The sequence below is a fragment of the Apis dorsata genome, unplaced genomic scaffold, assembly GCF_000469605.1.
Source record: "Apis dorsata unplaced genomic scaffold, Apis dorsata 1.3 scaffold_74, whole genome shotgun sequence".
Classification (NCBI taxonomy): Eukaryota; Metazoa; Arthropoda; class Insecta; order Hymenoptera; family Apidae; genus Apis; species Apis dorsata.
This window is the reverse complement of record NW_006263372.1, coordinates 3284670-3297105: the sequence shown is the minus strand read 5'-3', so window position 1 is coordinate 3297105 and position 12436 is coordinate 3284670. Positions and strand designations below refer to the sequence as shown.

Here is a 12436-nt window from a genome sequence, read left to right as displayed (position 1 = left end):
ATATATATATATATATATATATATATATACATATACATATATATACATATATATATATTTATAATAAAGCATATAACAAACATTGTATATAACCATGATGAAACATGAATTTTAATTACTTGCTTCTACATGCCTTACCTGTAAATCCATGTTTATTTGTATGCAATGATGGAACTTATTCATGGTATTAACTATGTACTATCTTTGTTATAATAACTTTTTCAATCCTAATTTCAACCTTTCCTGAGCTGGATTCACTTTGATTTTCAATTGTTGAATAAGATCATATATTTTTAAAGAAGGCCCAACTTTAAAACCTGTAAGGTCTATTATTTGGTCCTTAGTAAGTGTCAATAGAGTTTTTCCATCTATTTTACGTTTACTAAAATTATCGCAATACGTTGCACAATCGTTAACACGAAGAAATTGTGCAACGTCAAACACATTCCACTCAGATGGCACTAAGTCACCAGATTCAGAACTTTTTTGAACACCATCTGCTAGCCTTGGGATGTATTTGCTAGAGGCAGATGTTACCTATGAAAAAAAATTACTTTAAAAATTTATATTTAAAATTGTTTATTAAACAAGATTTTGATATTATATTTAATAGATATATCTCAATAAAAAAATTTATTGATAATTTTTTAAAAATTTCTAAATATGTAAGCAATATAAAAAATAAATCAAACCATACTCACATTAATATATGATGTTGCGGTTCGTTCTTTTGGTGGTGGAGGACTTTGTATCTCACTTTGAGTATCATTTAATGCTTGACCTTGTCCAGTAGTAGGACTAGGTAAAGTTTGATCAGGTCCAGCTGGCTCTTCGGCTGGTTCTGGTTCCCTATTTCTTTGTTCTGGTAGACTTTCCAAATCACATTCTCTTTCAATTTTTATTCCTTGAGCAGGCTCAACTTCGCGTTCGCGTTCACGAGCCATGCTGATACGTTCACTGTGCCGAGGTAGAATGTTTTTCGCGCAAGATACTTTGTTGCTTTTCTTCAATTTTCTCTTAGCTTTACGTTTAAGGCCTCTTGGTGATTTTACTTAAAAAAAAAAAATAATAATAAATAAAATAAATATACCCAAACATCATTGAATATTTAAATAATTTATGACTTTATAATTAATTTATAATATAATTTAATTTATAATTTATAATTATTAATTTATTTAAAATTTATATTTATTATATTTGGAATATATAATTACAATTTATATAGAAAAATCTTATATATAAAAATAATTACACAAAGTATAATTGTATATATTATATATAGTCATAAATAATTATGACTAGAAAAAAATAATCTATTTTCGAAAATATTTTCAAAATAAAAAACCGGTTTTGAGCTAAATTAGAATATCAAAATATGAAAGGAATATTTTTATTTTATTACCAGTAGGACTAGTGTTTTTATTGAGTACACGGGGCCCTTCTAATTTATGATCAACAAGATCACACCATCCAACTGGATAAATGTCAGGACTCTGACAATCTAACCATTGATCATATTCATCCTCCCAACCATCAAAGTGTACTCTTAATAACCTTCCAATTACCCTAGTAATAGTAGCAACACAAACTAATCTAGGATCCATTAGATCAGCAGCTTCAAGTCTCATTCCTTCAATAAATCCATGTTGAGGTATTTCCTATAATAAAAATTTCTATTTATTTAAAAATAAATTTATAAACAAATACAAAATACAAAAATATAACAATTTATGACAAATGTTTTTATTATATATATTTAAATATATTTATGTAAAAATCTTATTAAAAAAAATTTATTTTTTATTATTAAAATTGTTTCTGTAATTACCCTATTAAATAACTGCACAGGAGCAGGTATAGTATTTGTTTCTGTTAAATATGCATCCCATGTAAATGTAGTAGGATCATAACCCTTTGGTGGTGTAAGTGGTAATCCATGTTGAGAACAAAATCCAATTGGAAAGATACAAGGTGAACATGAATGATAGCAAAACCAATCAGCACCACTTGCATCTTCATCATAACTATCTATGCGGATCATTATATAATCCTCTTTTAAAACTTGCATAACTGTTGCTGCACATATGGCAGAAAGATTAAGAGGATCAATAGCTTCTACTTTCATTCCTTCTCGAAATGTATATCCAAGATGTACATGATGGTTCTTTGGCACATAGAAGAGATCTTCAGTCGCATCATCTTCACACAATTTTGATTTTGATACACGCTCTAAATATTCAGGATATGCATCCAATGTTTGTCCTATACGTTTAGCCCAACCAACGGGATGTATAAGCGGAGAATCTTCGTGGCACCAAAAACCATTATCTTCGGGTGGTGAATCATAATATCGTACATGTAATCGTTTACCCACAATTTTTTGTATTGTTGCTACTTTTACTTGCGAGATTCTATTTTTATCTACTACTTCTAAATGAAGTCCACATCTAAAACGCGACTTCATACTATCATTAACTTTATTATAAAAATTAGTTGGCAGTGTTCTTGCACCTGTTAATCGTCTCATTAGAAAATCTTTCCAGTCTTTGTACTTATTAGCAATTGCTGAAAAAAATTATTAATTTATTGTTAATGATTTTACAAAAAAAAAAAAAAAAAAAAAAAAAAAGGGAAACATTAATGAAAATATATACTTTATAAAAGATATTTACTTACTATTAGGTGGAATAAGAGGTTTACCAATTGTTGCACACCAACCTACTGGATGTATATCATTCGAGCACAATGATACCCAAAAATCTTTGTCAGCATTAAGTCCAAAACCTTCATACCTTAACAAAGCTCTATATCCAGATATACGTAATACAGTAGCAACCCAAAAAGAATCTGGAAAAGCTTCACATACTTCATCACAATCAGTATTTTCTACTTCTACTTTCATGCCAACTGTGATATTATCCCATATTTCTGATATAGGTGCCTAAAATATAAAAATTTAAATAAAAGTATAAAAATTTAAATTTAAAAAAAAACATTGCAAAACATAAATTAAGAATTATAAAAAATAAATTATAAATTATATATATATCATTTTAATATTGAATAAAACACTAACATGTTTAAAGCAAGATACTGGAGCAGCACAAAATCCAGGTTCAATTAACTGTGGAGTCCAATCATAAGAACCTGCCATTTCAGCAGTTCTTTTTCTTCTTACAGGTAAATCCTCTGGCATTACTAGTTCAGATATAACTTTTTCTTTTTCAAGTTCAGAAGATTCTTTTATGTCTGTTTCTTCTTTCACTACAGCCTAAAAAATTTAAAATAAAATATTATACAATCTTTCAAATCATAATTACAAACTTACACAAATTATTTTTATTACACAAACTTACATTTTTCATTACTTTAGATTCATTTGGAGATGATGAATTTAGAGATGTAGGTGCTTCTATTGAATGAGATGGACTATATGTAGAATCAGCAGTAGGAGCAGTATGTTCTGAAGATCTTGCACATGCTCTACTGCAAAATCGACGTTCTTTGGTGTAAAATGCATGTTTTACACCAATAGCACCACATTTTTCACAAACAGCTATAAAAAAATAATTTATGATACATAATTTCTATTTTTATTTAAAATATATATTAAAATATACTGTATTTAATTTATATTTTACCTATACCATCCTTACGAATGGGAATAAAATTTAAATCTGTATGTGGTTGATATGCAATTGGTGTCTTTAAAACCAATCCAGGATGTTTTATAGGTTTTATTTTTCTATTACGATTGTCCTGAGTAGTTTGTGTTGCAGCATTGTTTACAACTTGTTCCCGTTCTTCATCACCCATATAATCTTCTAATGTCAAATATTCTGTCATTTCTTGCCTTTCAGATTGTGAATCATATTCCTAGAAAATAATAATAAATGTGGCATAAAATTTTATATACAATATTATATATATAATATTATATACATATTATAAATTTAATATATATATATCATATTTTAAGAAAGTAAATTTACCTGTTGTATTTCTTGGGCATCAACAGCTTCCATAGCTTCATCAGGTTCTGAACATTCATTAGGAAATTGAGGTGGTAGATACCGTACCATAGTTGTAGGTGCAATTTGATGATTCCTAATGTCTTCATATGGATTTGAACCATGAGAAAAGAATGGACTTTCAGCTTGACGTGGATCCAACATAAGTTCATGTGTTGGTTCTCCATGTACCATCATATCTCCCATCCATACCATCCCTAATTCCGGTAATCCAGGGATGGAAGCATACACTGAATTCATACAAATATCCATTCCTATATTCACATAATGATTAAAATATTACTTTTAGACAAATTATATACATTAATATATTTTAGTGTCAAATAACGAATTATTATAATTGAAATAATAACATTTCAACATGAAACAAATTATTTTATACAAATATAATAAATTTAATGAAATTAAGATACTTAATAAATAAGACGATTCTTAGTATATACAAAATTTAACGACAATGTACTATACAATATATAATATACAAACAGTTTTTTAAATTGATAATATTGTAATTAAAATCTATTCTATATAATATAAAATATAAAAAAAAACTCAATATGATTTATCTCTCAAAGCGACGCCGAAGCTTTGAAAATCAACATTTATTCAACCTTTTCCACTGGGAAACATGTCTCAAAAGAAGAAGATTCTCTTTGAAGATACACCATATCCTGTGTAAAGTATTCAATCCCAAGATCATAAATTACGATGTAATTTAACGCGCGAACATATCACATAGCGTAGGAAAACAAGTACGAACCATTAGAAGCTTGCATGTCCATGACAAAGCAGAGCCAGAAAACTCCTGTATATTCAAGTGATGTACAAATTGCAACGCCATCTGATATGAATCATTGTTATTACACAAACTGGGCGGTATAAACGAAATTTTAATTCTTCACTTCTTATTATTTTATATCAAAAATCTAATATGAAGAATCTAAGGAAAAGATATGATATATGATCAAAATATATCACATAAATATATAACAATTATTTAATTTAAAATTCATAAATTTAAAAAAAAATTATAAATTTAAATATAATTGCTAATTATTTACATCAATATTAAATCACATAATCTAAATTAAAATTTAATAATTTAATAATAATATATTAAAATGTATATTAAAAATATAATGTATTAAATTAAAATGTTAAAATTAAAATGTATATTAAAATGTATATTATAAAATAAATATATATTAAAATGTTAGAAAAAAATATTTTATTACTATAATTAATAATATTAATATTAAATCTTAATCTTATTATTATTTACATAATTATATAACATTTAATAAAAGATAAATTTTGTTTTAAAGTTGTATTGTTTTCTGAAATTAAATATATTTTTTTATCATTTTATAATCATTTCATTTATAAAAACAACAAATTCAAATAAATATGACATTTAAAGATAAAATTAATTTATAATAAATCTAATCAAATTTATTCATAATTATCTTAAATACATATAGTTTATAAATAGTTTTAAAAAATAATATTATTATAATAACTTTTATCATACCAAAACAGATTAAAAATTCTTGTTTTTATTTTCTCCTCAGAGCTCCATCCATTTAGATTATGCGATCAAATGATGTTATCTTCCTTTAAAAATAACTATTATTATAACTATTATTATAAAAGTTACTATTATTATAAAAGTTAATAAACTATTCATTATTATAATAGGTGATTTGTTTTTAAAAAAAGTTAATCACATTAAATACTACACATATAAATATTATTTTTTTCTCAAAAAGGTTATTATATCTAAATTTTTTTATATTAAAAAAAGTTTAATTTATTATTCAAAATATAATTTATTTCTATTTAATTTGCTTATGTATTAATTTAAATATTTTTGTTTATCATGCTATTTAGTTTTGAATATTTCATATACTATTTAATATATTAAATCTTACATAAAATCATTTATTATTATTATATATAAAATTTAATTAAATTTTAGAAAAAATCACAAAAATTTTTGAATTTTTTTATGTTTTTATAAATTTTTGTATCCAGAATTCAAAAATAATACTTAAAAAAATTAATATAATTGCTAATATTATTATTATAATTGCTAATAACTTAATAATTTAAAAATTATTTGTAAAAAATAATTGAAAACTACTATTTAATCATATATTAAATAAAATTCCAATATGAAATTATATAAATTGTGAAAATTTTATCTATATTTATAAAAAAATTTTTACCAATCTCATATTGGAATTTTATCTAATGTATGATTAAACAATAGAAGTCAACACATATTAAATTCAAATTCATTTAAATAAAGAATTCAAAATATATTATCATCAATTTAAATTAATAAAATATAAATTATAATATAATTTTCTATATTGCCATTTTACAATGATGATTGAGAATTAAATTTTAATTTAATTTATATTAAATTAACGATAAATTTGGATATTATTTATGATTTATGACAATATATTTTTTATTGATTAAATAATTATAATTATAATAGTAATTGCATCATATGAAATTTTTTAATTGTGCACTGAGATTTTTATTGATTGAATAAAAAGATTTAATATATCATATAATTCAAAAAAATGCGAAACTTTACACGTAAATAACTTTTAAATCATTAAATTCAGACAATAGATGCTTTAATTTTCGGATTCTAGATGTAAAAATCTATAAAAACATTTAAAAAAAGAGTTATAATGTTGAAAGAAAAACATTATAATGTTTGATTTCTAAATTTTAAAATCAAAATAATCAATATATTAGAAATATATAATTGAAAAGTGATTATTTTTTTTTTATAGAAATTGATATACATATATTACGTTACATAAATTTATATAAAAATATAATTATATTTTTTTATTATATACATTATTTAACACAATAAATTATCGAATGCAAATAAAATTATATTATTAAAATTTAAGAAAATTATGATAGCTTTTAAAATTCTGAGATATAAAATAAAAAATTATTTTCACAAATTTCATGGAATTATTTGTTGTTAATATAAATATAAATTGACACAAACACAACTCATTTTCATTAAAATTAAATATATAGCAAAATTTATATCGATAAAAATTGATACATTTTATAAATATTTTGTATTTTTGATATTAATATTTTGTTATTCAATAATTAAAATTGCAAATCTGTCAAGCTATTTGGTTAAGCTCTGAAGATTCGATTTGTTAATCGATATATAGATAGCAAACATATATATAAAATTAGATTAGTAATAATAATTTATGTATTAATATATACACACACATATATATAATATATATATATAGTTTATTATTTTATTTTCATTTTAAACAATGACTTGCAAAATTTTTATTCTTTTTCTTCAGATCTTCGATTCTTAATATGTGTATTCATATTTATTTCAAATGTATGTATATGTGTATTTATTTCAAATATAATTACAATATTTATAATAATAATTATTTTATAATTAAGAAACAAATTATTATTTTATTAATATTAATATATTTTCATTTTTTTCAATAAAAAAATTTTATTTTTACAGAAAAATAAAATAACAAACGAAGATTATTTAGATTCAAATTACAATATGGATCAAATACAAAAAACATCAATAGAAATAAAGTTTCCAGTACCATGGGGTCATATTGCAGCCAAAGTTTATGGTCCCTTGAAAGAAAAGAAAATTTTAATGGTACATGGTATTTTAGATAATGCAGGATCATTTGATAGGTTAGTTGAACTTCTTCCACAAGAATATCAATATGTAAACATAGATTTACCAGGACATGGATTGTCATCTCCATTATCATATGGAACACCATTACATTTTTTTGATTATGTATATTCAATATTGCTTGTTTTAAATGCATTGAAATGGAAAACCTGCATATATATAGGACATAGTTTTGGAGCTCATATTGGGATATATTTCAGTATTTTATATCCTGGAAGATTTGAAAAAATAATAGCAATTGATGGTTTTATATCTATTCCTATTGAAAATATTATTTCTCATATTCAAGATAAATATAATCTAGATGCTTATACTAAAGATTCTGGAACACTTTACACTAAAGATGAAATAATATATGCTTTAAAATTTAAAAGACAAGAAACATTAAAATTAGATGCTGCAGAAGCTATGTTTAAACGTGCTGTTACTAAAGTTAACAATTTGTACAAATATAATCGTGATACAAGATTAAGATTTATGATAAAACCATTTTTTACAATAAAACAACAAAAGAAATTTTTTATTAAATATGCAACTAAAACATTAGTAATTGTAGCAGATAATTCCAGTCATGTAAATGTTTTATTAGAATTATTAAATACAATTCTTAATGTTTGTGAGAAAAATAAAATTTCTGTAATCACTGTAAATGGAAATCATGATGTACATAATAATTATCCTGAAAGAATAGCATTTCATATATGTAAATTTCTAAATAGTAATGATTTGAAAAGTAAATTATAGTTTTATTTTTAGAAAAAAAGAATTGATGATATCATATCATTACATGGAAATATATAGGATAAATTGATATAAATAATTTTTTATTTTTTATATATGTATAAATTTTATTGTATGTACATTATGTTCTTATTTTATATTATACTTCAATTTTTGAAGTATGTAAGCAAATGTACATTTTAAATATATTATAAGTATATATATATATATATAATCATATAAAATTGTATGTATTTTAAATTATTTAACTTTTATTCGAATTATTCCTTCAGCTTGCTGAACTTTTATACATACCTCATTACCTTGTAAAATAGAATTTTTTAATTCATCTTCTAATAATATTGCTGTATGATTCATAAATGATCCATTTCTTTTTGTATCATAATTGTGATTTAATGTTAATCTAACTTTATACCAACATACTAAAGCATTTGGCAATAATTTATTATTAGTGGCACTAATTTTTCCAAAATTTATCACACGTTCAGCAACTTCATTTTCTCTCATTTCTATCAATACATTTACATCAGATAAAGGTTCATATAAATATAAACTTGAATTCAAATCGAAAATTTGATTTATCTGTAATATTATAGATACAATAGATATTATTCATAAGTTAATTATTTTTTTTTTGTAACATTTTGTACTTTACCTTAAATTCATTAATATATTGTGCAATACCATAAGAAGTCGTACTATTAAAAGTATTATGAACTTCCTGAAAAAAAAAAAGATAATTGTAAAATAATTATATACTATTTTTTATAATATTTTTTATAATTTATGAATGTATTTTAATTTAGCAAATATTTTTATAACAATTTTTTATATTATAATAATATATATAATTTTATAATCAATATATTAAATAATATAATTTTTTTATTTCTATAATTTTTTAATCAAATAAATTTTAAAATTTTAAAATTGTATTACTGAAAAAAAATATTTTTGATATATTGTGCAATTTTAAAAACAGTTTATAATAGTGTAAAAATAATATATGATATATAATGAAATTACATAATATATTAGAGAAATATTATTATATGCTAAATTAGATATCATATGATATATTAATATGTTTAATAGAAACTAACATGTTAAATATATCTTTTTATAAATATACCTTTTCAAAATTTGATGTATTAAATGTAATTGTCGACATATTTTGTAAATTTTTATCTTCTACATAAACCATATTTGGCAAATCATCCGAAAATACAAGTTGGCCTACAAAAAATATTTGTTCAGGCAATAAAATGCCATTTGGTTTAAGTAAACATCTGTAAAAATATCATATGTTTTCAATTAAATTATGATTTTTTTTAAATTAAATTAAAATGTAATCATATATTTAATTATTTTACATATTTTATGCAATTAGTATAGTTTTTAAATTTATATATATAATATAATAACCTGAAAAATTCATGATTGTGTTCTTCACTACAATCTTTTAATTCTCCTTTAATGTCAAAATCATGAATAAATATTGTATCTAAAGAATGTTTAATATGATTATATTTTGATACAATACATAGTTTATTCTTGAAACCATTTTGCTCTGCTATTTGTTTAATAAATTGTTGAAACATTATATTTTCATTTTTATAATATAAAACGTCACTGTATTTATTTTCTTTTAATAACATTAATCCATAAATAGGAAATGGAGAAGTATCTAAAATACTGTGTATTTCTTTATTAACAAATGATTTACTAACTTCAGTAAGTAATTTTATATATTCAGTATCATTTAAAAATGTTACAACTTCTTTTGGTAAACGATATAAAAATTTATAATCATAGTTATCATATTGACAATTATTCAATGTATATGAACATTTAAGTTTTCCTTTTAACATTTCTCCTTTAATTATAATTATATCATCTTTCTTCAATAATTTTGGTATTGTAGGAAAAATAGCAACTTGCCAACATGATTTCTTTTCTGAGGTATCTATTGTTATTTCTTCATCAAGATGTAATTTAAACCATGTTATTAAACCATCTATAGTACCATTGCATTTACATGTTATATTTATTATGTTTTTTATGCCATCAATATTAAATTGTTGTAAATCTGATAAATCATTAAAATTAATAGTAAAAAAAGCAGTAGGTTCTACTATATAAGTAACATCTACATTTTTTAAATTTTCCGTATCATAATATTCCTCATCTAATAATACAGATATATTATCAAAATTTAAAGGACAAAAATGTTTTATTTTATCAAAAATCACAGCTGATTTGTTTCTTATATATTCACATTCAACAGCAGCTACATAAAGTGTAGCTCCCATTGGTATCACTATACCATTTTTATCCAAAACATTCAAATGTACACTTATCATGGATGGTATCACATGTTCTCCAAATAAACCAGCATCAAAAGTTTCTGTAACTACTAATTTTACTCTAAAAAAAGGAAAATATTTTAAAATTAAAATTTTTTATATATAAAATAAATTTAATTTTGTTTATTATATTAATTATTTATTTATTATTATAAAACTAACCTTTCTCTAATATCTGTAGGAATTACAAGATCTGAAGAAAGTTTGGGCAATAATATTATGTTCTTAGCATCATTAGTTTCAAATACTTTCTTTGCAATTTTTAACATTACTGGTGAACATTCACAAGCATAAATTTCTTTGGCACCTGCATTTTGTGCATATAGACTTAATAACCCTGTACCAGTTCCCACATCTAATACAGTATCATATCCTTGAGAAATTCTTTTACGAATTACACATTCAAATGCAGCATTTCTATGTTTATCATTTAACATTGGAAAATGCCATCTATCTACAGCCATGCTAAATGCATTTTGCAAGTTTCTTTCAGCAGGTAAAAAATTAGGGTTGGCTTGCAGAGCTCTCTTTAAAAATTTTATTGCCTCTATTGGATCATTATTCCTTTAACAATATATTTTTTCCTCATTATAAGGAATTTTAGCGGTCATGATATCTGTCATATCAAAAAATCAATTTTAAATTGACTGATAATAAATTTACATAAGCAATGAGTTTTACCTTACCTTAAAAGATGTGCTGCAAAATTATTTAACATACGAGAATTATTTGGATAAATATCTAATGAACGCTTGTAACATAAAAAAACATCTGCAAATCTATTTTCTCTTGCTAATTGAATTCCCCATTGACCTAAAAAATAATATCTTTAAATTTAAAAAAAAAAACAATTATAGATATAATAATAACATACAGAGAACATCAACAAATGCTTCTTCAATTTCTGATCTTTTCCTAGGACATAATTCTGCTACAACAGTATAATATGCATATGCCTTTCCTACATTTCCAGTTCTATCATGATCATAAGCTTTTTGTAATGATTTTTCAATTATGTTATTTAATTCTTTCTGCATTGTTGATGATATTTAATATTTTTCTTGATTTATATTTATCATGAAGAAACATACCCTTTTTTACTATTCGAAATAAAATAAAAATATTTATTAATTAGAATTATATATAATCTAATTATTTTATAAATAGTTTAGAAAATTGTATAATTTTGATATTGATGTACTATCTACCAGTAATAGATGGAATTAATCTTTAATAGACAAATTTTAATTTTTTCAATTTTTAAAATATTTTTTTTAACTTTTGTAAATTAATATGAAAATACAGATTGAATGGAACAATATGACACAAATTTCATGCAATATCTTATATTATTTAAAATTAAATTTATATTATGTTTTAGAATTACTTGTAGCATAGACGAAATATAGAATAGATCTATCATCCCATATTTTTATCTTGCATTCTAATGGCACAGATAAGGTACAAGATAGACCTAGCACTTAATGAAATTTTCCTAAATATTTTGACCGCACAAAAAATCAAAATATATCATCATAATCATAAACGAGGAATAT

At 22.5% G+C, this 12436-nt stretch overlaps 3 protein-coding genes across 8 annotated transcripts; 1 reads left to right on the top strand and 2 right to left on the bottom strand.

Annotated features, from left to right (window-relative positions):
- Nucleotides 1-190: 190 nt before the first annotated feature.
- On the bottom strand, nucleotides 191-4969 carry LOC102674558 (polycomb protein Sfmbt-like). 4 transcript variants are annotated; one of them, XM_006610664.2, is made up of 10 exons: nucleotides 4795-4969; nucleotides 3996-4288; nucleotides 3645-3879; nucleotides 3360-3559; nucleotides 3080-3274; nucleotides 2680-2944; nucleotides 1832-2568; nucleotides 1406-1661; nucleotides 702-1051; nucleotides 191-537 (listed from the first exon to the last, which is right to left on the bottom strand). In XM_006610664.2, exons 1-10 carry the CDS (start codon nucleotides 4814-4816, stop codon nucleotides 208-210), a joined length of 2883 nt encoding a protein of 960 aa, XP_006610727.1. In that variant the 5' UTR covers nucleotides 4817-4969; the 3' UTR covers nucleotides 191-207. The 4 variants fall into 4 exon arrangements, with proteins under 4 accessions (XP_006610727.1, XP_006610729.1, XP_006610728.1 ...); XM_006610666.2 differs by having other exon boundaries at nucleotides 3996-4264; XM_006610665.2 differs by having other exon boundaries at nucleotides 4646-4954.
- Nucleotides 4970-6924: 1955 nt separating this feature from the next.
- LOC102672288 (serine hydrolase-like protein 2) lies at nucleotides 6925-8526 on the top strand. Of its 2 annotated transcripts, none has more exons than XM_006610645.2 (2): nucleotides 6925-6943; nucleotides 7582-8526. In XM_006610645.2, the coding sequence occupies exon 2, from the start codon at nucleotides 7627-7629 to the stop codon at nucleotides 8515-8517; it is 891 nt and encodes a 296-aa protein (XP_006610708.1). In that variant the 5' UTR covers nucleotides 6925-6943; nucleotides 7582-7626; the 3' UTR covers nucleotides 8518-8526. The 2 variants fall into 2 exon arrangements, with proteins under 2 accessions (XP_006610708.1, XP_006610707.1); XM_006610644.2 differs by lacking the exon at nucleotides 6925-6943 and adding an exon at nucleotides 7343-7443.
- A 67-nt stretch (nucleotides 8527-8593) lies between these two features.
- LOC102672525 (protein arginine N-methyltransferase 9-like) lies at nucleotides 8594-12278 on the bottom strand. Of its 2 annotated transcripts, none has more exons than XM_006610646.2 (7): nucleotides 11755-12278; nucleotides 11567-11693; nucleotides 11043-11444; nucleotides 9940-10941; nucleotides 9647-9803; nucleotides 9170-9235; nucleotides 8594-9096 (listed from the first exon to the last, which is right to left on the bottom strand). In XM_006610646.2, exons 1-7 carry the CDS (start codon nucleotides 11915-11917, stop codon nucleotides 8755-8757), a joined length of 2259 nt encoding a protein of 752 aa, XP_006610709.1. In that variant the 5' UTR covers nucleotides 11918-12278; the 3' UTR covers nucleotides 8594-8754. The 2 variants fall into 2 exon arrangements, with proteins under 2 accessions (XP_006610709.1, XP_031363922.1); XM_031508062.1 differs by having other exon boundaries at nucleotides 11043-11496; nucleotides 11755-11773.
- Nucleotides 12279-12436: the final 158 nt, after the last annotated feature.

What these genes read in the sequence shown, in the direction of transcription:
- LOC102674558 (XM_006610664.2), bottom strand. Translation starts at nt 4,816, where the DNA reads ATGGACATGCAAGCTTCTAATG. An exon ending in ATGCCCAAGAAATACAACAG is followed by an intron (nt 3,880 to 3,995) that starts GTAAATTTACTT and finishes ATTATTTTCTAG; the next exon opens with GAATATGATTCACAATCTGA. An exon ending in ACCTCTTATTCCACCTAATA is followed by an intron (nt 2,569 to 2,679) that starts GTAAGTAAATAT and finishes AATTTTTTTCAG; the next exon opens with CAATTGCTAATAAGTACAAA.
- LOC102672288 (XM_006610645.2), top strand. Translation starts at nt 7,627, where the DNA reads ATGGATCAAATACAAAAAACATCAATAGAAATAAAGTTTCCAGTACCA.
- LOC102672525 (XM_006610646.2), bottom strand. Translation starts at nt 11,917, where the DNA reads ATGCAGAAAGAATTAAATAACATAATTGAAAAATCATTACAAAAAGCT. An exon ending in AGCATTTGTTGATGTTCTCT is followed by an intron (nt 11,694 to 11,754) that starts GTATGTTATTAT and finishes ATTATTTTTTAG; the next exon opens with GTCAATGGGGAATTCAATTA. An exon ending in CCTACAGATATTAGAGAAAG is followed by an intron (nt 10,942 to 11,042) that starts GTTAGTTTTATA and finishes TCCTTTTTTTAG; the next exon opens with AGTAAAATTAGTAGTTACAG.